Source organism: Onychostoma macrolepis, chromosome 13 (assembly GCF_012432095.1).
Source record: "Onychostoma macrolepis isolate SWU-2019 chromosome 13, ASM1243209v1, whole genome shotgun sequence".
NCBI lineage: Eukaryota > Metazoa > Chordata > Actinopteri > Cypriniformes > Cyprinidae > Onychostoma > Onychostoma macrolepis.
Genome location: NC_081167.1, coordinates 20599336 through 20627265, shown reverse-complemented (window position 1 = coordinate 20627265; position 27930 = coordinate 20599336). Strand labels below are relative to the sequence as shown.

The window sequence follows — 27930 nt, the reverse complement described above, 5'->3', positions numbered from 1 at the left end:
AACTGCATGCACAAATCTGTGCATGCACATGTAACCATTACAAAACAAGTTTAGAAAACACTGTTACAAAGCACAGAGGAAAACTGACGATTTAAAACATACATCCTCATGTGCATCACTGCTGTGAGTTAATCTTTAAAGTGCTGCCGATCAGCTTGAGTTCTGTCAAAGGCTCTGGATTCTGCACTAAATGTTACTCCATACGCATAATTGCAATCTGAAATTCCCTGCACTCCTCCCCTCTGAAGGCCACCCAGTAATTACACACGCTCTGATAAAACCAAAAAAATCACTATGAAAAAAACAGATAGAGAGAAAAATACTGTGCTTCCTCCCTTGTAGAGACTAAATGAAATCGGAACTGTTTAGAGAGAACGCTTTTCATGCTAGACTGAAACATCAGCGAGAAAAGTTACAAGATACGAAGCAGCAAATCTCATTCCCTCTCTGCCTCCTTCCCTCTCTGTTCACCGTGATTGTGACGGCGGGGGAATCGGACACCCTGCGCGCGGTAACAAGAGTAGGTCACTGTACACCATGATAAAATTCCCTCCTCCCTTCACCAACTTTCCTTCTGACCAACCGTTCTTTCCCCGTCACTCTCTCTCTCTCTCTCTCTCTCTCTCTTCTCTCCTCCCAACCCACACTTTTCCATTCCCTTCTTGCTTTTTTCTCTTGTCCCTCTCTCATACTGAATATCACTTTCTTTTTCTCTCTTCCATACTCTCTCTCTTTCTTTCTCCCCCCACTACCACCACTATGCTCTGCTTTCATTTCCATCTACCTTCCTTGATATCCGATCCGGCCTGTATTCTCAGCTTTCAGTTTTTACAGCTTAGGCTGCCTATTGCTGTATACATTCCTTTCTCCTCTCCCTCTCTCTCATCCCCCTCTCCGTCGGGGCAATCACCAGCACGGGGCTTATTTTACCATGCTGCACATGAAAGCAGACGGAGATGAAGGCAACACTGTCAGACGTCTCTTCTGTGTATCTCTCTCTCAGAGGTATAATCCTCTACAAGGCCACATTGTGTACAATCTACCGTATCTCTCTGGTTCTTTCTTTTTGCCTTTTTTCCTTTGTCTCATTTCTTGTAAGTAAGAAATTAAATAAAGATTTGTTTTAAACAGCACCAAAGCGAGGGACTCCTCATAGGCTGGGTGTGTGTGTGTGTGTGTGTGTGTGTGTGTTGGTGGAAATCTGATACGTGAGAGGGAGAAATTCATAATGCTCAGGTCTCAAGTTCTCACTGAGGCAATAAGAGAGAAGTGCAGAGTAAAACACAGATTATATTTATACACACACGCTCTTTATGTGTTACAGTATGCTTTGTTTCTGCATGTTGGGAGGTTTTTTTTGTTTTTTTTACATAGGTAGAGACCTTCAAACAGGAAGTGACTGTGAGACTTTTCCTTCACCTTTAAAGAACAAGCAGCTGGACTTCCTAAATGTATACATACTTTCATGAAAAAAAGTACAAATCTGTCACTGGGGTGGTATCTTAAGGTACAAAAGCTTAAAGGTACCTTATTTACTCCTAAATGGTACATATTAGTATCTAAAGTGAACATACCTTTTGAAAGGGTACGAGTGACAGTTTTGTACCTTTTTGGAAAGCATGAACTCACTGAGTTTAAAAACGAAAAATGAGCGAAAGCCAGCAGACGCATTTGATAATACAGCTGGACTGGAAGTATTAAACCTCGCTGTGATTTTCGCTCTGTTACCGACACCTGTTTGTGCATGTATCTCAGACCCCTCAAACAGACCCTTGCTCTAAACCCTCCTCTGGTTACTCTACACCGCGTATCAAATTTAGCTTTGATTCCACAGAACCTGATCTGTGTCTGTTGACGCAAATGTTTGGGGAAAAGTTTTGTTTTGTCTCCATGGCTTTGCTGTTTCCTGTTTTTCATGTTGCGTGGGGCGTGACACATGCACACATTGTTCATCTGCACCGTTTGCATATGCATGGGACCACCGCCCTCAGTCTCTGTGGTCTGTCTGTGGTAACTGTGTGGGGTATCTCTGCATGGGGTATCTAGGGCACCTGCATGTGTCTGGTGAAGATGTATGGGATGTTGTTGTATGGATGTAACCACGTATCCAGGATTAGGGAAACCAAACGTAATAATCTAAGAACTAATCTTTGAAAAAACAATATTGTTGGACCGCTATTTTGAATTATACACTCTTAAAATAAAGGGTCATTATTGGCATTTGTGGTTCCAGGAAGAACCTTTAATATCCATGGAAACTTTCCATTGCATAAAAGGTTTTTCGAATTATAGAAATGTTTTTCATAATAAAGTATTATTTTAAGAACGGTTTGCTGAAAGGTTCTTTGGGGAACCCAAAGGTTTTTCCATGGAAAAAAAAAAAAAAAAACCTTTGGAACCTTTGAATCCTTAATGACTTGATACAGCTTTGCTTGTGTAGACAAATTTTTAAAGAGTATTTTTCTAGGGAATGATCTTTTAAATGATTCTAAAATGATAAATAGTTCTGTCGAAAAAGATGTTAATTTTTAGTTAAAACTCTGACCGTTTAAGCAGAATGCTTAAATTATTTAAGTGGCCTGCCATTATTAGTGTATAAGATCCCAGTCAATCTCACACTTCATCACATAACTGCTTTAAAAAAAATACTCTTCATTATTCATTTTTGCAAAGAGGCATTTAACGTGCAGAATCTGATCAGAGAGATGGCAGGGTGTGAAGGTTCGTTGTGGGTGGTTGTCTGTGAAAAACACCTGTGTTTCAGGATAGCTGAGGCAATTATGATTAAATTCTATCAATTATTTGAGAAGTTCCCATGATGAAGCATATCAGTGTGAAATGCGGTGCCTTAGTCCAGCTTGTACACTATAAATGACAAAAAAGATATACCACAGAATTAATTTGTTTTAATGTGTACAAACTATTGTACCACCTATTACCCAGCATGCTCAGCTAATTTGATATTGTATTTGTATGTTCGTATATGCTACAAAGAAGGTGGTGCCTGATCACCAGCAGTGTTTTGATATGGTGTATGACTATGTTATCTATGACTATGGTGTACATATTATTTGTTAATGTGTAACACATTCTGTTATATGGCTGTCATTTAATTTATTATGTATGTTATACGTGGTCTGTAAGATTAATATATATATATATATATATATATGACCCTGAACCACAAAACCAGCCATTTCAAAATTGAGAATCTGAAATCTGAATAAATAAGCTTTCCATTGATGTATGGTTTGTTAGGATAGGACAATATTTGGCAAAGATACAACTATTTGAAAATCTGGAATCTGAGGATGCAAAAAAATCTAAATATTGAGAAAATCGCCTTTAAAGTTGTCCAAATGAAGTTCTTAGCAATGCATATTACTAATCAAAAATGAAGTTTTTATATATTTACAGTAGGAAATTTACAAAAATCTTCATGGAACATGATCTTTACTTGGTGTCCTAATGATTTTTGGCATAAAAGAAAAATCAATAATTTTGACCCATGCAATGTATTTTTGGCTATTGCTACAATAATACCCCAGCGACTTAAGACTGGTTTTGTGGTTCAGGGTCACATATGATGATTTTTAAAAATATATGCTACATAAAAAATTTATTCTGAGGTAAATTGCTGTTGGATGTTGTCTAGAGAGTTTGCCCTAACTAAAGTAGTTGGGTTTCAGTGGTCCTCTCTCTGTCAAAAACAAGGCAGAGATCAGCTTCTTCCACAGCCCTGTGGTAAAAATGACAACTCTACGGATAAAATGACAGACTTGTGCCTGACTGGTACACACAACACCCCTGACAAGGCCAACACTCACCACAGACCTTTGGAGATGAGCATAGTAAACTACAGAAGAAAACAAAGATGAAAGTGTGTGACAGATTTGAAGTTTTGGGAGAAATCACGGAATTGTGCACTAAATTCAACATATTAAAGATGAGGAGTAGTGCACAAGCTGTTATGTATAAGCCACAGTCTTTAAACTGAGTTCTATAAGCTGCTGCCTGCCTCACTCAGGTGACAATTTTCCAGCATCCTTCCATCTGCCCAACTCCACCTTTATTCTTGCCATGTTTTAATCTCCTATTTAGTAACCCAAATGCTTATATTACAGCTTGAGTCGAGTTTTGTCCTCATAAGGGGACAGAATGCCAATTCTTTTTAACTTGTCATCTATATATTTGATAATGATTTTGATAGGTTTTTATTTGTTCTACTTCTAGTACGGGAATGGAAAGAACATAACGGAAAACAAGCAAAAATGATTTCAGCAAATGGAAGATTCACACCATTTAAGAAGCAAGGTATTTGTTCCAATCCCTTTCTGACAAAAACTGACTGTACAAAAATTGATTCATTATTTAAAGGAAAGGTCAGCAGTGTGAAAGACAATGTAAACATGTTACATAGGCAGCGATGTATTTTCACTTCTGTTCACTAAAGCAGCAAACCTCCTCAACACTCAAAAAAACAAAAAAAAGAACTTATTCACGGACCAAAGATTTTTTTTTCGTTTTGTCCAGATCTATTACATTTTACATTACATTTTTTTTTTTACAATTAAGTAATTGCAAGTAATATGCACACAGATAATAAATAACTTGATGATGATGAATTTTTTTTTCAGTTTATAAATTAAAATTTGATATTCAAAAACATCTAAGTGGTGTAATGATCAGGAGACTGCAAAAAAAAAGAGAGAAAAAGGTGACATTCCTGAAACAAAATTTTCATTATTTTTTATTATTATTTTTATAAAAACAGTAAAGTTATTTTATTAAGTATTAATTAATTTAAAAAAAAACATTTGTAAGCCAATTCAAAATCAGTGATGTAACCAACATGCATGCAGCGGTTTTTTTCTCATTTGACATAAACAGGAAATGATATCACAGTTAGGACCACTAGTCTATAGTCTATAGACCCTGATGATTTTTTTTTTAAGTCAAAAGTTAAGTCAAACAGAATAACCTGAATGAAACTTCAAGATCCATGATCCAAAAATGTAGCCTATAATAATCGTAAATAAATAATTCTAAACATAACTAACAATAATTAACATATCAATTGACACATTATTTTTAAATAATGACTTACTAATTAAGAGGGTTCCGGTCCCTCAAACCCCTAATAATTCACATCTCACGCGTAACAGCTCCAGAATAAGACAGTTTCTGCAAGGGCAGCATTGCATCCCTCTCTTGTGTGTGTGTGTGTGTGTGTGTGTGTGTGTGAGAGTGAGAGAGTGTGTGTGAGAGTGTGTGTGTGAGTTACGTCAAACTGAACGATCGGTGGCGTTTAAGGAGACCGGGGAGACGCACGCGTGTATCTCCGCTACAGGTCGATCAATATCTGTCAAATTTAGAGCCCCGGCGGACCGGTGAGCCTCGCGCAGGTTCCGTCAAATAATCACCGACAAGAAAGAAAGCGAACAGAGCAAATTCACCAAAGCCACACATGCGTTTACAGTGACCGAAACACGTTATCAAATAAATAATAACGCTAATGAAATGCGTCCCTGTATACCACGATGGTGCTATCAGAATGAATGTAGCTTGATCTGATAAAGAGCACAGATAAATTCTGGCGTTTCCAAAACATTAGACTGCATGGCAGCTGATGCAAACGCTTCAGACAATGAGCACCACAAAACCAGGAGACAAAGCGCCTGTGTGCGCCTTCAAAGCATACTAACGCACGGCTCTGCTCAAACAGAACAAAAAAGTGAAAGAATCTCCTAGTTCTTGAATGAACCAAACTATGATTGCATATACCAAATACCCTAAAAGGCTTTTTAAATGTGCATTTGTCACGAGCAGACAGCGCACAGTCAGTGTTGAACAGATGAACATCTGGAGTGACCAGCGCTTCCCATCGGAACAGCTGGACAGCTGCACCCTTCCAACATGTTTTCTATTTCATTTTTGAGTTTTACTCTGTTTTCATGCATTTGTGTTGTTTAGCTGAGTGATAGTAACGCGCGAGTAGTAGTAGTAACGCAGCAGTTTGACGCGGAGACTGACGCACTGGATTTTCCATCAACTACAGTGGAGCCAGCGAGGGGATTTCACTCTAAACCTTCTCGTGATGTGACTGTGGACATTTTATACTTTACGCGCACATGACATAGAAAAGCACATCAAAAATGTGTTTAATTAAAATCCATAGTGCAGTATAAACAAAATAGATAATCTCAAGCCCTGGAGATCAAGACTAGAGTGGTTTGGAAGGTGTGTGAATTAAGCTCAAAAAAGAAACTGGAGGAAAATAATGCCGACCTGTTCTGTAACCCAGGAAAAAAAAAAAAAAAATCAAAGTTAGCTGATTAACCCCAAACACACAGCGCTTGAATGAATCGGTTCTCTATATTCAGTCCGAGGGCGGAGCGGCGGTGCGCTCAACGCATCCAAAAATGACAAGCCTTTATGGGCGCCAGTGAGAGAGAGCGCACGCACAACCTACCTTCATCTCCGCGTTAATTTCCCTCTTCACGGGGTGAGCTGGCTTTCTGCTCCTCTTGTTTTCCGGAGGTCTTCCCTCTTTCTCCATCTCAGCCATGTTTTCTTTAAATCTCTGTCAATATTTGGGGGTAAAAACCCCGCGGGCGCACGGCACGGAGCGAGGCGGGGCCGTTTCAGAGTTGCGGAGTGGCAGCGAATGGCAGGCGTGCGAGAAGCCCCATTGAAGTTGATGCTGCTGCTGCTGCTGCTGTGGGCTCACCGTGCCCGGTAGAGTCAGCCATCTTCTGCCTGCTATTTCTCAGCGCTCTGAGCGTGAGCAGGATCGAGCCCTCTCGGAAAGCCAACCGAGAGGTTGAGAAAAAAGAGCGAGCCAGACAGGGGGAGGGGCCTCCGCCGTAACTCTATACGGCCACGCTGATCCCGGGAAGGCTATTTCCTCCCCAATTTTCCACAGATCGGTTTTCACTCAGGACTCCACGCGTGGCGGAGGTTGTCGCGCGATAGGAGTGAATAGGTGCCGTTGTCTGATGTGTTATCGTTCACCCCGCGCGCGTTATCAGCGCTCCGCAGGGGGTGCTTGATATTGTCATACGAGACAATTAATGGAAATAAAACAGTCAAGGGATCCTATCGTTTCCTTTTAATTAAACATCTTTGAATGGGTGGAATTATTATAGTGGATGTTAGTGTTTATGAGACAGATATCTGCAGGTAATTAAAACCCACTCTGAAGGTGTGTGTGTGTGAGTGGCACACAAAGACAGGGGCAAAACAGATGAGATGTATGCATATATATTAGGTACTTCATAAGCACTGTGGTCCCACTTAAATGTCCCTTAAAAACGCTCTTAATTTATCTTGTCTGAGGTATTTTTTCAGTCTCTTTCTATCGCACACAAAAGTGTCATATAAGTACTGAAGCATGAGATAAGTGAAAAATAAATCTTAAATCAGATTTTTTTGATGACTTTTTTTTGACACAGTTCCAACAGTAAACAAACAGAAAATGCATAATCCAAAAAACATGACAGAAAATGCACTGTAAAAGTGTTTTACAAGAAAACTCTTGAAGTCTTTCAGCTTAAATTTGTTTTATAATTGAGTTACTTGTCCTTTCTTTGTAATCATTTGGAATTTCTGAGTGAAAATTTCAAAGTAAATCTTACAAATTTTCATTGTGTTTTCAGTGTGGTTGAATTTGTATAAAGTAAAAACATGGAACAAGCACAATATCATTATTAGTATTATTATTATTTAACTGATACATGAACTTTGACACCAACAACAAAAGATATGGGAAGTTTTTTTCTTTTTATATTGCTATCGATGCACGATTGTATGAGTTTTTAACATTTTTTTCACCTACTATTTTTCAACCCTGTCAGAACAGAACTGAACCAATTTTGGGGTCACAACCTACTGGTTAAGAACCACTTTGTGGACATCTTGGAGTGCACACAGAGGTCCACCTGCAACAAACAAATCACATCATTAGTCTCTTCATCACTTTTACTTCAGTATTAAGTTAAGGCTGCTCTCTGTGAATCAAACCTTGGGTTCTGTGAGGAAGATGGAGCCTAAAAGTCTGGACAGAAAGCGTTAATGGACTGTAAAGATGGAGATGAAAGTCGCATAGACTACTTTTAAAAAGTCTTTCTCTGAGAAGGAGAATAATCTGTATGTTTAACCCTCAATAAATCACTCCCCATTGCCCTCCTTCTCGTTTTCTCCATCTCCAACCCACTGGTGAATTGGCTCTCAAGCATGGCACATGTAGGGTAAGATGGCACAAGACCTCTTCTCTCCTCTGGATCGGACCAGAGGCTGTCGTCCTTGAGAGCGTATCGACGTCCCATCCCAGATCACTAGCAGATGCGCGACGGCCTGAATGAGTGCATTGTTTAGCACACACAGCTCTGGCAGCCCCTGCCGAACATTAGCCCATGATAAACAGTTACATTCTAGCAGGGATACGGTTACCCCTCTTGATACTAGAGGAGGTGCTTCAGCCCGTTTCTCTAACAGGCCAAACTGTGTTTTCTCCAGCGTGGATTGGCTTTCACTCCGATTCGATTCCATAGCTCTTAGCCTTGTGTATCAAGTGCAGAAGAATATGGTTTGTAAACACAAGTAAGGCTCTAATATGCAATGACAAATAAGATTAGAGGATGGAATTTACATCTCTTGGGAAATGCCTGGTGGAAAAAGTGTGGTCATGAGACAACATCAGCCTTTTCTGTTCTCATTGTAATCCTTGCTTGTTTATATTGTGTGTGTATTGTGTTCGCTAAAGTGTGTGTGTGCGTGTCTGAGAAAATGCATGTGTTAGTGTGTCTCCATTTCAGAAAGATACTTATGGGATTTCTACGAGAGGGAAGTATTACAAAAGGAATTAAAAGTAGATGTAAAACAGCTGGATGCCGAATCCGTCACTGGTTCATGAAAAATAAACATTCGTTTTACAATCACAGGGACAGATGAAGCTTTGAAAATGCAATATTCTCTCCCATTGTATGTATAACGGTCTCATCCACCATAGCAGCATCTCTTTATTTCACATACACACCACAACTTAATTCAGAAACTCACCTCATACTATCTTTAAATGTGACTCGGATCACCCACAGAGTCTATGCAAAATACAGTTCTCCACAGAAACACTCAACAGCCGCCAAATGAGGGTCAACCTTGCCTCCGCTCAATCTTTTCAGGAATTCAAAAAGTACAAAACGACCATTTGAAAAGTACACACAAGTGGGTTTCCAGTGCAGATTGCTTTCGGTTGTTTAATAATTACACTATTGTCATTTTACCTTGGATGAATTTTATGCTTCTTTAAATTAAGACCACTGCTCTTTAATTAAATGGGGCTATGACAAAAATTCTGTTGTGCATATCAAGCATGAACCTTGAGTTTTCAATTTGCATATAAAAGCCAAACTATATGTTCTACAGTAACTGACTTGTTACTTGACTTGTCTGTGATGTTTTTCCCATGAATTCCTCTTTATGCACTGAGGTTTACCATTATACCACAAACTAGATACTACGGTTGAACAGGAACTTTCAAACATACCACAGTAGCTTGCTGTCCTGGTTGCCTCCAGTTTTAATCGAAGACAACTCTATAGAAAGACAAATGTTGCTTGTGAAGTTTTGGTTTGATTAAATTACTTCATGGAGCACAACAGACCTCTTAATTACATGATGATTCCAGCTTTAATTTGTTAATTAATCAGAAGTGACAACAATTGAAAGAATGACAAAGATTAGATCGAAAAGACAAATGAAGCAGTGAGCAAACACTGTACTGCAGCAAATAAAGATCGACAGGTGAATTGAATGTGGATACCCAAAAAGCAGAGCTCTACTGCAAGAATCATGTAGCAGATGGTTGATTATTTAGGCGTTGGTATAATTTCATTGAGTGCTATTATAAAGACTGAGTGGAGGATTTATAAATGCAGTAAACTTCCATTTTTTAACCTGTGGAGGTGTTTGTTGATAAATGAGCAGAACTTTATGCTAAACGTGAAGGCTTTGAACAGAATAAGGCAAAAGAAAGGCTGGCATATCAGAGATGCTCAGGAAACATTTTCTAAGGCTGGACTGGTTTGGTTCGTGGTTTATGCACCAGATAAGTAGCTTCAGACTAACCCGATATCAAAAACCCAGAGACCGCATGAAGTGGGTGTGGAATGATCTGGAAATTCTCTGGAAGCCCTAACAGAAGGAGGAGAGTTTCATCAATCCTGTTCAGAAATTAAAAGTTGTTGGAAGTGCCATTATATCTGTGATGATGAGGGAATCTGTCAGAGTAACCGAATAGACTTTTGGTAAATAACTTCTGAGACAGTTCACTGTAAAATAGGTGAGTGCATGGGGAATCTGAGATTCATGTGCCATGTGTTGTTGATTAAAGTAATGCAACCAAGTCTTAAATAGAAGGTGGAATTGATTGAACTTCAAAGAGAGAGGAGTGCAGAGAGGCCCTCTCTCTCTATACCCACAGCAGCATGTGTGAATGTGTAATGAACAGTTTGTTTCGCCCTCATTATTCTCAAACCTATAGATTTTATGTCTACAGAATGGGGTGGTGGGGCATTATGATTGCCATTTCAGTTCTTGTAATGACCAAGCCATGATCCTACAATCTTATACTCTTAATCTCAGGTTAAAAAAAGCCAGAAATAAATTGGTAATACAGATAAAATATATTACTGATTTACTTTACTGCCAAATAGCCGTAACATTTTAGGTTTTACAGATTTTATTTGGACAATTACAAAACACTAATCACGGTAACACTCATGGCACTAAAATAATTCAATAAACAATAATTTAACAAGATGTAATTTAAAACCCTACAAATATGAAGGGATTTCTGGCAATGTCAATTTACGTTTTTTCACAGTTAAAAATAATAATTTTTTTTTTGTTTCTTTGTCACTTCTAAAAGTTTGTAAAATTACATAAAATATCCTTTTAGATTTATTACAGTTTTTCACCATATAGGCCTATAAGTAAGAAAACTTATTAACAAATTAACAGGTTTTTACCTTAGCATTCCAGTAAATCTTTTACTGTTAAAATTATTAACTGTAATATTATGGTGGGTTTTTTTTTTTTTACGGTGTACATGTTTCCAGAATCTTGATCAGCTTCAAGAGATGTAGTGAAAGATGCACTGCAATAGAGTCAAATAGGATAGTACAAATTTACTAGTTTGACCCAAGACATCATTTAACAGATTGAACTGGGTTAATGGTCTTAAAATGTTAACCTCATGCAAGCCCACTGAGTTCAGTTGAAGTAAAGTAGATATTCATAAAAAGGTTTTCAAAATGAAATGTGAAATGTGTCAACTCCTTTCTGCTTCAAACACAGTAACCCTGAAAAGTAACTTCTGTCCGAGTGGCAACATTGTGGCCAACAACAGTGTCACCATCTGTGATAGGTTTGAAAATGTGAATTTCTCAACAAAGGCTGCATTGTCAAAATAAGGACATTATCCATCAATTACACAATTCAGGTTGTATAAAAAGTAACGTTTGACATCATTAAGGTTCTTGCGCTTAAGTGAAATTACCTCCTGGCTTTTAACAGTTGATACAGCTGAAGTCAACATTGTTATCCCATGGGATTCATTTGACTGGCGTGATCTCAGTATGGGGATTATCACAAATCCAGAATAATCACACTACGACATGCAATACAGAGTAGTGTTTCTCAACTGGTGGGTCACAACCCAAAAAATGGGTCGCATGTCTGTTCTAATAGGGTTGTGCACAACAGACTAGAAACAATGGTAAATGCAAATCCTAAAATGCAACTAATCAAAACATTTAGGCCTATTAATCACACATATTTAGGATGGCTTATCAACCTGTAAAAGGCAGGAGAAAACCCATAATTTCCATTTATCAGAGGCTGTGAGTGTAATTAAAGTATTTTGATGCAAATTTTGTCACACAAACCAAATTTGGCAGATATCAGCTTTTTAAAAGTTGACTGTGACTGTCAAGTAAAAAAAAACAAACAAAAAAAAAACTGGTGAGAACAAAAATCTGCTCTTCCAGTCGACTAATTAAATAAAAGAAATGTATGAATTTTAAAACGGACTGTTTTTCACATTTCCTTCAGTTTGTTTAATTGGGTTTTGGTGACGAAGGGGTTAACCGAGCAGTCTTTACGACAAGCCGTAAACTGATTCGTAAAAGATGGCGACCCGGTGCAGCTGTCAAAACGTGAGAGTTTAATGTTGCACAACTGGACTTTCAGAAACCTGCACGGACTATCGGTTTGGACTAATGTATTTGCATTAACTAAGGACCATCGCTCGATCAGTGGAGGCGACTTCTGTGTAAATGAAGAGGATGTTTTCTTCCCTAAGGAGGTGACATTGGGAGGACAGAGGCTGCTGGATTTGACACTAAATAAGTAAAAGAGCGTGTCGGATCTCTGATGCGAACTTCAATCTGAGAGTACCAATGAACATTCATACATTTAAATAACTGGTCTATTATTATTTTTTGTTTTTAAAATGGCTTGGAGGTCACGGCTCTCTTACGTTGGATGGAGGCATTTAAGTATTTTTTCCAACCCATCTCCATCTAACTGGACTAAAGTGGTGTCTGATGCGGAGAAGATCGTAGGATATCCAACTTCATTCATGAGTTTACGCTGTTTACTCAGTGACGAGCTCAGTAATGTGGCCATGCATGTCAGGAAGTTGGTGGGAACAAAACACCCTCTGCTTAACACCGCCAGGTACTGTGTTACATTACATTCATGAATTTCTTCTGGGTGCTAGGTGTGATTCTTGAACACATTCCTTCTGTTTAGTCGGATCTATTTTATGAATCTGTCAAACTGGTTCACAAAACCAGTCTGAACAAGTCGATCACGAATCGGTCCACGCGGTTCTTAAGTCATTTGACTCATTAAACTGAGAACCGATAGTTACTTTAATAAACTTTAGTTACTTTAATAGCTGATTATTACAAATAAATGTTACAAAAAAATAAATAAAAGTGGAAACATACGACAGTTTTATCAACACTCATAAACAGTTGTAATAAACAGCATTTTATTATAATGTGCAATAATAGGCTAATTAAATGTTTGAGCACCAAATCAGTATATTAGAATGGTTTCTGAAGGATCACGTGACACTGAAGACTGGAGTAATAACTGCTTACCATCACAGGAATAAATTACAGTTCAAAATGCATTCAAATAGAAAACTGCATTAAAATAATAACGTTTAAAATAACAATATATAAATTATATCTGACAATACTACTATTTTATTGCATTTTTAACCAAATAAATGCAACCTTGCTGAGCATAAGAGACTTATTAAAAAATAAATAAATAAATACCATCCCCAAACTTTTGATCTGTAGTCTGAACAATTTTATCAACATGCAAATGAAATAGAACTTAACGTATTTGGAATTCTTAGTGCACATAAATATGCCATTCCAGTGTCAGCAACCATGAAGTGATGTAAAATATTTATTTTGTTCGAATGAACCAGTTTAAATAAATTGGACTTACCGTAACCAACATGTGTGTACATCTAGTGTTCATGGGGCCAATTTAAAAAATAAATAAATAAATAAATAAACCCTCAAACTTAATTCCTGGAGGGCCACAGCTCTGCACAGTTTAGCTCCAGCCCTAATCAAACACACCTGATCCAGCTAATCAAGGTCTTCAGGATCACTAGAAACTTCCAAGCAGGTGTAATTTGGAGCTGGTAGGAGCTAAACTGTGCAGAGCTGTGGCCCTCCAGGAATTGAGTTTGAGACCACTGCTTTACATAGATAAGAGTTAGCTAATGCATATCGATGAAGTCACACTGAAATTGCTTGGTAACCTCCTTAGAATGATCTGGCATGTGACACAATTAATGTTGATGAAACCAAGCCTTCAGCATACTAGCATTGCTTAACTGCCTTCCTGACTAGTGCCAGTATGCTATCATCTGCACTTTAGCCAATCAGTTCTAACATAACCTAATTAATATTCATGAATTATATTCAATATTCACTCACTTGAGTCACCTGCTTATAGTGATGCAGATCATTAACATAAGTGGCTCCCAGAGGACAAATTAAAAGACCACATGGAGCTTTATAGGCCTCATGAGTTTACACCCTGCAGGAGCTGCTGGGTAATCTGCAGTACCAACATGCTCAGTTTGTTAATTGAGAAGCAATACAAGTCAAGTCACTTTAATAAATCAATAGGCTGGTTGATGTTTCTTCTAATCCCTCTCATTATAGTCCAACATGTAAAGCTGTTTTATTGAAGCAAAAGTGTCTTTACTGCAAGTCAGTACATCTTGGTGACACCCCATGCGCCTTTTTTAAGTAGATTAATGAAAAGTGAAAGAATGAAATTTAAATGACAGTTCTTGTACAAATTGTACTTTTCAGGCTAGCCCAGTTAAAGCACGTTCTTGGAGCTTGAAAGGCTTAATAAATGAGACTTTTGTCCTCTTCTAGGTCTACAGGTGAACGTAACCTAATGGTTTTGCATCTGACTCCAGATGTCACAGGTTCAGTTCCGGTTAGGGGTGAATTAGAAATAGGAGAGTTATTGAATTCACACGAGTATGGCACTTAACCCCTAGGTTACTTCAAGGAGATTGACCCTGGAAGTGAAGTACTTAAAAGTCACTCTCAACTAGCCAAATTAAATGGCCAAATTAAAGCTGTCTCCCCCCAGTGGCTGCCATTTGCAGTTCCAGTCGGATTTCCAGTCGGACAGCCCACTCTGTCATACTGTAGAAGATCAAGTGTGTTTCTGGACTTTTCTTTAGTATAGCACTCTGTCTGCTTTTTTACACTGCTGTGAGTTTTATTTTGTTGCTATACATAAAGTCCATAAATTTAGCCTATGATGTGTGTGGTATTAGGTTTAGGTGTTTTTGTGTAATAAAAACCTGATCATATTCTGATCAGTTTTCAGTGACATTACAGTTTTTAACAGTCAGAACTCCAGGGGCGTTCTGAGAGAAAAAAAAAAAAAAAAAAGAACTCCAGGGGCGTAAATGGAATTTTTTTCTGAACCAGAATTTACCCACAAACACAAAATAGGATTTACAAAATTAAAAACAAGAAAATCCCTTGTAAAATTGAACATGCTGAAAGGTATAATTCGCCCAGATTGAAAATTCTGTCATTATTTACTCACGTTTATGTCATCTTATGACTTTATTTCTCATGTGGTACACAAAAGATGATATTTTGAAGTTTGTAACCAAACATTTTTGGTGACCGTTAGCTTCCATTGTATGGACAAAAACCCATAAACAAATCTTCTTTTATGCTCTATAGAAAAATAAGGTCGTACAGGTTTGGAACAACATGAGGGTGAGTAAATGTTGACAGAATTTTAATTTTTGGGTGAATTAACCCTTGAACTTTTTACACCTGAGCGCTGTCCAACTGAATGACATACAGAAAGTTTTAAGAGGAAATAAAGACTGAGTGTTTGTGTGTGTGCGTTTGGTTTTAGAGAGAGAGAGAGTTCGGGAACCCAATCCGGCCCATCCAGACGACAGTGCTGGAAACAGTAGCCCAAGGGTGTAATAACCTATACACCTAAATCTGATATGACAATCCATTTGGGAGGGGACCCTGTCTTCTCCCCTCAGCGTCAGTGCAGATTCAGCCGTCTCCTAAGACGCGCCAAAGATATTTATATGCACAATTGCAGGCTGGCGAGTCGGGCAGTGCCAGCTCACGTTCCGCTTCGCCTTTCTGTTCATTCTTAAAAAAAGCACAGACCTCAGCGAAGTTCAGAGCAGTTTGCGGTTGCGGTAAGAGCTTGCGGAGATGTCCGTGACACGTCAGGGGAAGACCTTCACAATTCCACACACATACAGAGGCCCTGTGACAGGTGTTCTCAGTGAGGTCCTTTATGGCGGGGGTTTTATATGCGTGCGTACCCCCAAGTATAATCATGCTCATGCAAGGGACCCCCATCCTAAATTTAGACCCAATTTATAATTTTTGGTACTTATTGGGGCCACCCATAAAAATTTTGTCCCAGTCTACATGCAAAGCGACAACCCAGCTGCATGCACACATAATATTCCAGACGAACAGAGTGCAGTGATGTAATGTCACATTTTCCCTATGACATCATTCGCTGTGGTGTTTTGATTGATATTTACAGCTTTTTTTCTTTTAGTTGTTAGGGGCCGTTCACATATGATGTGCTAATATGGTAAAAGCAGCTACATGTTGAGTTCAACGTATTTAAAAAAAGACATGTTTATTATCTCCTACACACTGCTGTGAATAAAAACTATTCAAAATGCTTGTCTATAAACGTGTACATATGCTTATAAATATGCAAATATGCTCATCCCGCGATTCCCGCCCCCTGAGTCATCTGATTGGTTCATTGACATTTATGCACAGACATTCATCCACTGTATCCAATGTAATGAGGTTTTAACCTCACATAGCATCTTAGAAATGCACTGCTCACGGTGTAAGATGCGGAAAAAAGAGAAAGGCCCTATAGGGTACAAAGACATCCATCTAGTACATGTTTTCATTGGCTAAGTAAAAAACAGTGTTGTGTGTGAACAGCCCCTTGGAATGTTTCACACATATTAAGTGTACTTCACTGCGCACTCCTTGTTCGTGAGGGTCATAAACACTTTCCAGCTGGTCTGTATCGTACCATCACTCTTTCATTCCCTCTTTCCAATCATTTCTTATCACCACTCGTCTTGTTTTAATGACTCCCTGCTCCTCCCTTTGCAGTAGAGCGAGTTTGTGATTTAATGATGTGTGTGTTTGTGTGCATGTTTTGAGATGCAGTTTCTGTCTGATTGAGTAATGGTGTGTGTGTTTCTGGGTGGTGGATGTGACCAGATTATTTCAGACCGCTGTAGTTTGACCTTTGTTGTCATTATGTTTTTAAAATGTTAGAAATAGAAAATCAGCTCATTATAAAAACTAATCCAACAACACATGGAAAAACATGTTTACGTGAGATTCTGAAATCATCTTTTTTAGTTTAGGAAAAAAAAACAAGGAAAATTGATACACACATCCACACACACACACACACACACAAGCTAAAAATACTACATAATAAATACTATAATAGTATATAAATATACTGGCCACAAGAAAACTGAAATCTGAGTAATGGGGGTGTGCTGATCAGGTTTCACTTAAACCATTTATGACCTTTATCTGATAAGAATACATTTTAAGACATTTATATGACCTACACAGTATTGGGTTATTATTAAGCATAATCTATGTAAGATGATATATGTAACCACACTCATTGATTCTCCAGTTATCAGCCACTTTTATGTATTTCCAGCTCTCTCTCGGATATATTTCTCGTTTGTACCTTAAATGTCTCCAGTCTCTCCTTTATTCTTTCATTCTGTCATAATATGTCCTGCCCACCTCTCTCTCTCTCTCTCTCTCTCTCTCTCGCTGGGCTGTTTGGTAGTGGGCGTGTCTGGGTGTCATCTCATCTCGATTACCACAGTTGTGATTCATGACAAGTGACTCTCTGCCTGGAGACGGGATTACAGCCCTTGTCGTCACTGGAACTGCATTGTGCCTCATTGCCCGGCAACCAGAGACGATTGTAGCTCTGGAACGCTTGTGATATGTACATCCTGCACGACCTGCACACTACATTAGATTAATATCAGTCTAGATTTAAACTTTCTGTTGCTTTGTCCTCACTGTGCACGCAAAAACAAACATACAGGTCCAATTTGCCAATGGAACTCTCAGTTGGTGCATTTTAATGACTCTGTCACTCAGACAGTTCACTTCCTCATTGATACAGCTCAGATGACTATCACTCACTGAACAGTAGGTTATCATAGAACTATAGGGGCGTTTACAAAGAACACGTTTTTGCATTCCACCGCAGTGCTTTTCCATTCACTAGACAAATGTGTTTGACCTTTGTGATTGTGTATTGTATCTAGTGAGAAAAATGCAACTTGCCCAGCATCTTGTGTTTTTAAAACAAAAATGCATTTTATGTGAATCATTCCTTAGGGGGCTGTTCACACAAATATTTTTGCATTTTACTGTGTTGCTTTTCCATTCTTCCATCTTGCATATTTTGAGGTGCCTCGGAAGGCCATAACCATGTCTTGAACATTGGACTGTACTAACTTTATACATTTATGACCAAATGTGCTGCGCACACACACAGAAACATTCAGGAGCACACATTCAGGACACTTGTTGTCAACGCTGTCCGGGCTTTTATACTGAATTGGTACATCATATTTCTAATTAACGAGGAGGTAAAATCATTGTTTTTGAAGTAACTAAAGTCACAGCTTCATTGTTTGCAGAGAGAGATGCACAGATAGAGGAAATTCACACACGCAACTCTCTCTCTTTAAATGGCCATATTTGAGAAAGATTTTGAGCAGTTTGCATCTCTGGATATAGCTGTTGGTCATTCAACATTTCTGTCGTAAAACAGTTGACTAGTATTAAATTATTTGCAACTTCGAGCTCTCTTTCAACTTTAAACTGACGCTCCATGTAGGAATTCATGCTCTGCTTCTGTGAACATTAAACCCCACCTACTTTGATTTGAGTAGCCATCACAGTTATTTTGACATTGACGAGCGTTGTGTGTCTCAAAAATATTTATTTCTAAAATATGTATTTCTTTCAGAGGAAAGAGGCCTTTGGCCATTTTTGCTACTGTGTCCTTAGAGGGCAATTATAAGAAAGGTATTTGTATTATATGTATATTTTAAACCAATAATAGACCCGAGTAAAGGGTCTGCGGGGTTGGACGCCTTTGCACAGAACCAGCCACCAACCATCATGCAGATGCAAATTAATCATGATGTTGAAAGGCAGACTAGCTCATAACAGCGATGACCTCTGCCTCCAAGACCCCCTCGTGGAACTGTGATTAACAAGCCCGCGAGTGTCTTTGTGTGTCTGTTTCCTCCTCCGTTGAGAGAGAGAGAGACAGTGAAAGATGGAGAGATGGGAGGTGAAAAGAGGGCAAGATTGTATTGGAATGACATGCTGGCTTGTTAATATGACACTGTGCATTTCATTTAAACACAATTAGGATATGGTGAGGCTGGACGGTCACACACACATACTAGAAACTTTTATTTTCACAAAGTTGCCAGATGACAGTGTTAGTCAAATTTTAGTTTTAGAGGGCGTTCAAACAGAATACATTTTTGCATTCCACTGCACTGCTTTTTTGGTTCTCTATGTAAAAATGCGCTAGATGGACGTCTTTGACTGTTGCATTCTTGCCTTATGCATGACATGGCATTTAAAAACGCATTCAAGTTAAAAGATCAACTTAAAAAAACATCTCTAGACCTTGCCATTTTTTCATTTCACTACATGCAAAAATGTGTTCTGTGTGAATAACCTCTTATTGAACTAGGTTTTTTTTTATTTTATTTTTTTTACATTTTGTAAAGAAATGTCAGTGGTTTTTGGTTCTTGCATGTGAAGAACTCACTAGGTGTTGTAGGTGCTTGCTAGGGCATTGCCATGTGGTTGTTAAGGTGTTCTGAGTGTTTTTGTTGTGTGTGTGTGTGTGTGTGTGTGTGTGCGTGTTTCTATGTACAATCTCATATTAATTACATTCAAGTGTTTTTAGGGCACTACTATACACTTGCTAGGGCCTTCTGGGTAGGTGCTTAGCAGTCCATATAATCTTCTGTGGTTGCATTCTAATGACATAATGCAGTTGTCAATCCAATCACACATTTAATATGTTAACTGAAGTGATTTCTAAATATAAAAGGTTCAACCAAATTCCATCAAAATTTGGTTATGAAAATGTATTTGTCACTATGGTTACAGGTAGTATTAATGGCTACGGGGATACACTGTATCGACTCTTTCACACAGACAGTATTCAAGCTGTTCCTGGCCAGGAACAGGATATTTTGAGTCACACCTGCTAGTAAATACTGTTGTCAATTCTAAACTGTGTGAATATACTCTGGTCCTTAGATACATCTTGAGTCCCTCCTTCAATGCAAGTCTATTTATTTTAACTTAAGTCTATTTTTAAGTCTTTTTTTATCATGAGGTTCAGATCCAGACCCATGTTGACCTTCTACAAGAAATTTGGAGTTCAGTGGAGTTTTCTTGAATTTTTAGGCAGTTGTAGATATTTGATAAGAAATATATGGTCTTGATTTATAGAACAACATATAAATAAAAAATAATTACTTTTTATAGTGGCTGTTCTTATATGCCTTAAGCGCACGTATCATTTCAGTAATTCAGTGTGTTTCATCAGCAGTGAGCAGAAGCAGATCCTGCTGTAACTCTGCAATCTCTAGCTGCTTTTGATCATTATAGCTCTTTAATTAGCTGATGAATCACATTTCTGCTCTTCATAGCACCATTATTTCTCATTCTGAAGGGTCTGATGGGCAGTCATGGCCATCAGCACAGAGTACTGACCAATAGTTAGCCTGACGCATTAATGGATCTCACATATGACTCAGTGAAATTGTGCAGTTGATGCTGTTTTCTTGGAGCACTACAGGAAGTTGATTAGTTTTTTTTAAAAATATTGCCTCTGCACTTAGGACTAACTTATAATAATAATGATAATAAAAATACATTTATATCTAATGTATAAACATATTACTGTTCAAAAGTTTGGGGTCAGTAAGATGAAAAAAATAATACTTATTCAGCAAGGATGCATTAAATTGATCATAAGTGAAATGTATAATGTTACAAAAGATTTCAAGTAAATGCTACATATTAAGCAGCTCAGCTGTTTTCAGCATTGATAATTAGAAATGTTTCCTCAGAACCAAATGACCATATTAGAAATATTTCTAAAGGATGTTGTGGCACTGCTTTATTTTCACATTTTTATTCAGCTAAAAAATATAAAGAAGATCTATACAGTATGTTATGTGATTTGTAATTTTATGTTTTTTTTTTTTTTTTAAATAGAGGATTTGTGTACGACAGCCGGAATAATCTACAGATGCGAGGTCTCATTGTGCTGCTAATGTCAAAAGCAGCCGGTCCATGTCCCAGCGCCAGTGACCCAATTCATGACAGTATGGTCAGCGGCATCTACCCCAGGTAAAGATACCTTTCTTTCTCTTTTTACTGTTTTTTTTATATTTATTTTTTTTCTCTCTTTTTCTCAGGGTCATGGGACTCTTAACAGCTTGTAGCTTTGGCCATTAGTGAGAAATGACTGCTACCACACAGGCTTCGAGAAAGTGAGAGAGAGAGAGGGAGACAGAAAGATGTTTGAAAGACAGCAAGAGATAAAAATATGGAGAGAGAGCAAGGACTGTTTGTGTTATGTATGGACATATGGTCCATAGATTTAAAAGTCCAAAGCCCATACTGTTTCATATTTGATTCATGAATTTCTAGGTCTCTAAATTATCAACATAATTAAAACTTTTCTGAAACACCTACACCTAACTTTGCTGAACACAATCTGCTATATGCATCCTGCCCTCTGTTTAATAATTAATACATTTTTATAAATAACACAACTACACCAAATGCATATTTTTGCTCAGTTTAAGAGTTTTTTCCTCCTCGAATGTCAGCTCCACAGTTTCACTATATCATAATATATGGACCATAAAATCCTTATGTCTCAAATATGATATAAAACACATTTTTATATATACAATTAGGTCCATATATATTTGGACACTGACACAATTTTCATAATTTCATCTCTGTATGCCACTAGAACAGAATTAAAAATAAAACAAAACAAGATCAGTTTGAAGTGCAGACTTTAAGCTTTAATTCAAGGGGTTGAACAAAAATATAACATAAAATGCTAAGGAATTACAACAGTTACAACAATTTTTATACACAGTCCCCCATTTTTAGAGGCTCAAATGTAATTGGACAAATAAATACAATCATAAATAAAATCTTTAATATTTTATTCAGAATCCTTTGCAAGAAATGAACTCATGCACATCACCAGAGATGGGGTTTCCTCCTTTGTGATACTTTGCCAGGCCTTTACTGCAGCTGACTTCAGCAAGTCTTCAGCAAGTGAAATACATCCTCAATCAGGTTGAAATCAGGAGATTGACTTGGCCATTGCAGAATATTCCTTTTTTTTTTTTTTTTTACCTTCAAAAACTCCTGGTTTGCTTTTGCTGTATGTTTTGGGTCATCGTCAATTTGTTCTATGAAGCACCGTCCAATCAACTTCAGTGCATTTGACTGAATCTGGGCAGAGTACCCTGTGAACTTCAGAATTCTTCCGGCTGATTCTGTCATCACTAAACACCGGTAACCCAGTGCCACTGGAAGCCATGCACGCTCATGCCATCACACTGCTCCACCATGTTTCACAGGTGATGTTGTATGCTTTGGATCATGAGCTGTTCCAAGCTTTCTCCATACGTTTGTCTTCTTGTCATTCTGGTACAGGTTGATCTTTTTTGATTTTAGCCGTCCAAAAAATGCTTTTCCAGAAGTGGTCTGGCTTTTTTAGATGTTTTTTTAGCAAAGTCTAATCTGGCCTTTATTGCACCTTGCGGTGAACCCTCTATATTTGCTCTCGTGAAGTCTTCTCTTGATTGTAGACTTTGACAGTGACACGTCTACCTCCTGGAGAGAGTTCTTTTCTTGGCTGGATGTTGTGAATGGGTTTTTTTTTCACCATGAAAGAGGATTCTCTGATCATCCACCACTGTTGTCCTCCGTGGACGTCCAGGCCTTTTTATGTTGCTAAGCTCACCAGTGCGCTCTTTTGTTTTTTTTCTCAGAATGTACCAAACTGTTGATTTGGCCACTCCTAATGTTCCTGCTATCCCTCTAATGGCTTTGTTTTTTGATTTAGAATTACTTATGGTCCCTTGAAAAAGGGGGGAGGTATATTAAAGAGCTGTAACCTAATACCTTAACCTTTACTCCAATTAAAGCTCAGAGTGTGCACTTTAAGCCCATATTCATTATATAACTGTAACTTGAATATGTTTTGGTCAGCAGCTAAAATAATAAAAATTGTGCCTGTGTCCAAATATACATGGACCTAACTGTATTTTGTCTAAAGATTCATTAAAACATTTCTGGTTTTACAGGGTTAATTTTTCCCTCAGTAGATCATTTTAAATGATCTTGTCTGGTGACAAATGCATTTTTAAAAGTACAAATATTCCACGCAGTCTCTCAAGGTCATGGAAAGTCGTTGTAATTACAAAGGAATTGGCAAAATGTTAAGCAATCAAAAAATATACTATTACCTTCTGTGCTGCTCTGTGGAGAAGGCTTTGCAGTCTATGAAACAAATCTAATGCACTTGTGAGGTATTATATTACAGCGGACACTGTTTGTTAAAGTTGTCTTCAACTCTTTAAATAAAGTTTGCCTGCTGAAATCCACACCCTGATGAAGGATCTTCAAGCCGCAATGCGTTAGTTGTGGTTTTTAAAGTTGTAGCTGTATTTTAATACAGCCATTTTAATATCATACCTCAATTATTTTGTTTTACAGACCGCCGCCAGTTTTAGATATTGTATAGCATGTCAGTTTTAGGAGTATAACATGTCACACCGCAGGACATGTCAACTTCCCAAAAGTATTGAATGTCAGCATATAAGTGCTTGCTTGTGTGTGTTCGGAGGTGGGAAAGGTGGAGAGAGATTAATAATTAAAAAAAACAAAAAAAAACATCTTGGCCAGTATCCGGGCAGCAGGATTAGAGAAGTTTTTCATTTGGACACCTTGAAAGCTACTGGCTGCTGAAGATTTTATTTCGGAGACGAAGAGGTTCACATTTCATCTGAGGCCAATTAGAAATGTAGCCTTTTTCTCTTTCCATAAGTGAAAGTGAAAAAAAGAGCATGACATTTGTTTTTAAAATGTAGCATTGAATTCGGAGAGAACAAGGGTTATTAGAAAACAAGATCTATGGTAACCGTGTTGCATAGACAGATCATCGGAAACAGGATATGAAAGTGTGTAGGGCAAATTATGTCCAGTTAAGGACAAGAAATTGACACACACGCAGCACACACACACTTGTGCATCCACTTCCACTGCTGTGCCTCAGAAGGACTCTTGCTCTAAACAGGCTGGTGTGTGTGTGTGTGTGAGAGTTCTTTGGCTGCAGTGCCAGGGAGTTACCAGAAGCGGCTGTTGTACTTGGCAGCGTGTGTGTGTGTGTGCACAAGCTGTCTGAATGAACTCTTTCTCTCTCGCTGAGCGGGGAAAGAGAATGTCAAAGCAAGTGAGAGGAGGGACCAGCACTCATCGCTATACTTCTCTGTTTTTTCCCCTCGTTTTCTTGCTTCTACATCCCCACGGTTCCCTCTAAACAGGAAGTGACCTCATAGTTCCACAGCTGGGAAGTGGGTGTCATGGAAACAAGATGGTGATGTAGTTGCCCTGAGACTTGTAAGAGTCAAGGCTGACCCATTGTGGGTGTGTGGGTGTCTGTCTGTGTTAAAAAAGGGTGAGGTGAATGACGGTGAAACATACACACACACTTACCCACATTTAAAGGGATATTTTACACAAAACTGTCATTTACTCGTGTATGACTTTACTCTTCTGTGAAAAAAGTGAATTTGTGAAAATGATCCTGGCTGTATATATATATAATTAATATCAATTAGAACTGAACATGTGAAGCTTTAGAAATCCCCCCCAAAAAGTATAACAGGTGGTCCGAATGACTTAAGTGCTATATTCTAAAAATTCTAAATAGTCACAAATTTAAAAGAGAAGAGAGTGATGTCAAATGTACATCTGAATTAATCAGACATTCTTCTGAATCTGATATTTTTCCAATGAATCACTTGATCTAGTTTATGAATGAATAATTCAGAATGATTAATTTACAATCTGACTGAACTGTTCAGCTCAGTGATGAATAGTTAAAGATTTAAGAGAGAAGTAGCAACTCATTGTTCATCAATCAGTTCTTCTGAATCAGATCTTTTTAATGCATTAGTTGAATTGGTTTACAATAATTGATTCAGAATGATTGATTTAAAGTCTGACTAAACTGTTCAACTAACTGACAAATAGATAAAAATTCAAAAGAGAAGTAGCTAGGATTTGTTCATGAATCAGATGTTCTTCTGAATCAGATCTTTTGATTCAGTTGATCTGGTTCACAGTGAATGAGTCTGAGTCTGAATGATTGAACTATTTAATTCACTAATATATAAAGAATCAGACATTCTTCTCAATCTTATTTTTTCCGTGAATCAGTTGATGAGTAAAGAATAAACATGCCTGTGGTAGTTATCTCTTTCTAACATATAGACCTTTTTTCTTCCTCCCTGTTTGTATTTTTCTCTTTCTGTGTCGGTCGTCTCTTTTTCCTTTCAACATCCCCCCCATTCCCTCCCTGCTCCGATGACACCTTTCGCTCTCTCGTTCCTGGTTAGAGGTGTGTTTGATGGTGGTGATGGATGAATTGCTGTGCTGCTCTCCTCCTCCTTGACATGCAGCATTTGTAAAATGTCCCTTCGAGTCACTTTCTTTCTCTCTCTCTCTCTCTCTCACACACACACACACAGTGTTGTGTGGTTGTGTGTGCATGTGAGCTGGATGGTAAGTGTGTGTGTTCACTTCTGACAGACATGCTCATGGTTTGGGGGTGTGTGTATGATCGCATACATGCACGAGTGCATCTCGCTGAGAGAGACGTCTGTTTGAATGATTGCTCGACAGTTCTTTTAAGGGACGTGTGGAACAGTGTGACATTCAGCAGACTTTGACTGTGTCCGAAAGCATTGTACAGTGTCCATTTTGCTTGGTTATCTCCTAAAGTCCCCTTGAATTTGTTTTAGATCATTAGACATTGTGGCATCCTAGAAGCCTGTCTTGTTCTTAAGATGGTACATGCAAAATACTACCTGTTTAGTCACTAGCTGGGTTTCCATCCACATATTTTAATGCAAATTAGGATTTCGCAAAACGAAAAAATGCTGGATGGAATTTAAGACCAACGTAAAAAGTGCAAGAAAAATTCATGCACTCACTTAAGATGGTTACATTGATTAATTCGATAAGAAGACATGCACATATACTATAATGGAAAAATAAAAATTCCAAGATTTGCTTCAGAGAATTGCCTCAAGTCATGTGATAGAATAATTGCATTTTTTTATTTTGCACCAATTTACCTGAAGGAGATGGAAATGCTGCTTTATTCGCAAATAGTTTTTGCAATATTCTGATTTTTCGCAAGTTGACGTTAAGGTTTATTTATTTGTATTTATTTTTTTTAATGAACATTACGTAATCTAATTAATTTGACAAATTTAATGAGTGCAGATGTTTGACTAAAAATTTAAATCATATACTTTTTTTTTTCTCGATATTAATTATTTTATTCAGCAAGGATACATTAAATTGATCAAAAGTGACAGTAACATTTATAGAGTTAAAAATAATTATTTCAAATAAAATATGTTCTTTTGAACTTTATATTCATCAAAGAATCCTAAATAAAAATGTACACACAGATGTTTTCAATGTTGATAATAATATGAAATGTTTCTTGAGCACCAAATCAGCATATTATAATGATTTCTGAAGAATCATGTGACACTGAAGACTGGAGTAATGACTGCTGAAAATTCATTTGAAAGTGTATTTAAATAGAAAATAGTTATTTTAAATTGAAATAATATTTTACAATATAATTTTTTTCTACTGTGTTTTTGATCAAATAAATACAGCCTTGGTGAGCGTAAAGGGCCTTGCACACCGAGCCTTGCTACACAGAAAATTGAATCCGATCCAATTTTTTTTTTATGACGAACAAAGGTTTCGAAGGTTTCATTTTGTAAATGTGATTGACACAACTTGAGGTCGTATTTATTTTTTAATGTGAAAACTTTTGGACGAGAATTTTGAACTCACTGTGCAAGGACATTTAGACAGGACATTTCTTTCTTTTTTCATTTTGAATGGTATTCATTTTTAATATATGACACACTGTATACTGAATAGAGCAGACTGAGCAGAAGAAACAGTCTTATTTAGTGCTGGTAGTTATATAGGTGGTTTCTGTGGTGTTGTGTGTGTGTGTGTGTGTGTGTGTGTCTTGTGTTAAGAGTTGAAATCACATTATAACGAATTTAGAAGCAAACCCATCTCTGATCGTTCATTAAAACATCATCTGGCTGAGCTACTGTGTGACAGCTTTAGTGATGCTTTTGGTCAACTGACATCTTGACCTCCAAGGTGATCTGCTGTGAGCTTGTAGGCACACGCTCCACTGCGCTTCAGGGTTAAATTGGCAGAGAAAATGGAGCAGACAGAGAAAGGGGGCGTGTCAGGGGGCGGAACCCCTCTGCGCCATGGCATCGGTTGCTATGCAACTGAGTTCTGAGGCTATTTATACTCCCTGTGCTGCCCCTCCCACTGACTTCAAAAAAACGTAGACGGCATAGCTGCAGATTTGGGGGAAAATTAGATTTCGATTCAACTCCGGCTGTCTGCACACAGCCAAAACACTGCAGCTAGCCCAAGGATGAAGGAGACAAAGACTATAAAAATCATTTCAGGATAGAAAACTATTTATTCAAAAACACTAGTTACAAATATCACCATTACTAATGAGTGGTCAAATCAGCAACTCAATACTGGCAGCCGCAAAGTGTTGAGAAGGACACACGCACACTTTGGCCACATTCACAATGCAGCTAAATGTGGCCCAAATCTTTTTTTTAAGGGACTGACGAGAACTTATAGTCAAACTTGGCATGCTAATCTGAATTAAATAAATGGAGACAATTATTATGAACCTGATGTTCCGTGGAGGCTGCTGTGAAATTACACATCAATTAAGAACAAGGGCAAGGAGGCGGAAAAGGGCCAAAATTGTATTATTGGCATTCTGTGCACTCATCGTCTTCCACACTAATGGAAATGAAGCATGCCAATGATGGTGAATGATTATGAA

The 27930-nt window shown here is 37.9% G+C and overlaps 2 protein-coding genes across 7 annotated transcripts in view; one reads left to right on the top strand and one right to left on the bottom strand.

Annotated features, from left to right (window-relative positions):
• sobpa (sine oculis binding protein homolog (Drosophila) a) overlaps nucleotides 1-6954 on the bottom strand; it is a 37197-nt gene extending 30243 nt beyond the window's left edge. For all 6 annotated transcript variants that reach the window (XM_058796387.1, XM_058796391.1, XM_058796388.1 and 3 more), the window contains exon 1: nucleotides 6473-6954. In XM_058796387.1, coding sequence (XP_058652370.1) covers nucleotides 6473-6568 — 96 coding nt within the window. In that variant the 5' untranslated portion in view covers nucleotides 6569-6954. The remainder of the gene's footprint in view (nucleotides 1-6472) is intronic.
• Nucleotides 6955-12157: 5203 nt separating this feature from the next.
• Nucleotides 12158-27930, top strand: part of pdss2 (prenyl (decaprenyl) diphosphate synthase, subunit 2) — a 30658-nt gene continuing 14885 nt past the window's right edge. Inside the window, exons 1-3 of the mRNA XM_058796970.1 lie at nucleotides 12158-12411; nucleotides 12526-12741; nucleotides 20964-21098. Of these exons, the coding sequence (XP_058652953.1) occupies nucleotides 12230-12411; nucleotides 12526-12741; nucleotides 20964-21098 (533 nt within the window). The 5' untranslated portion in view covers nucleotides 12158-12229. The remainder of the gene's footprint in view (nucleotides 12412-12525; nucleotides 12742-20963; nucleotides 21099-27930) is intronic.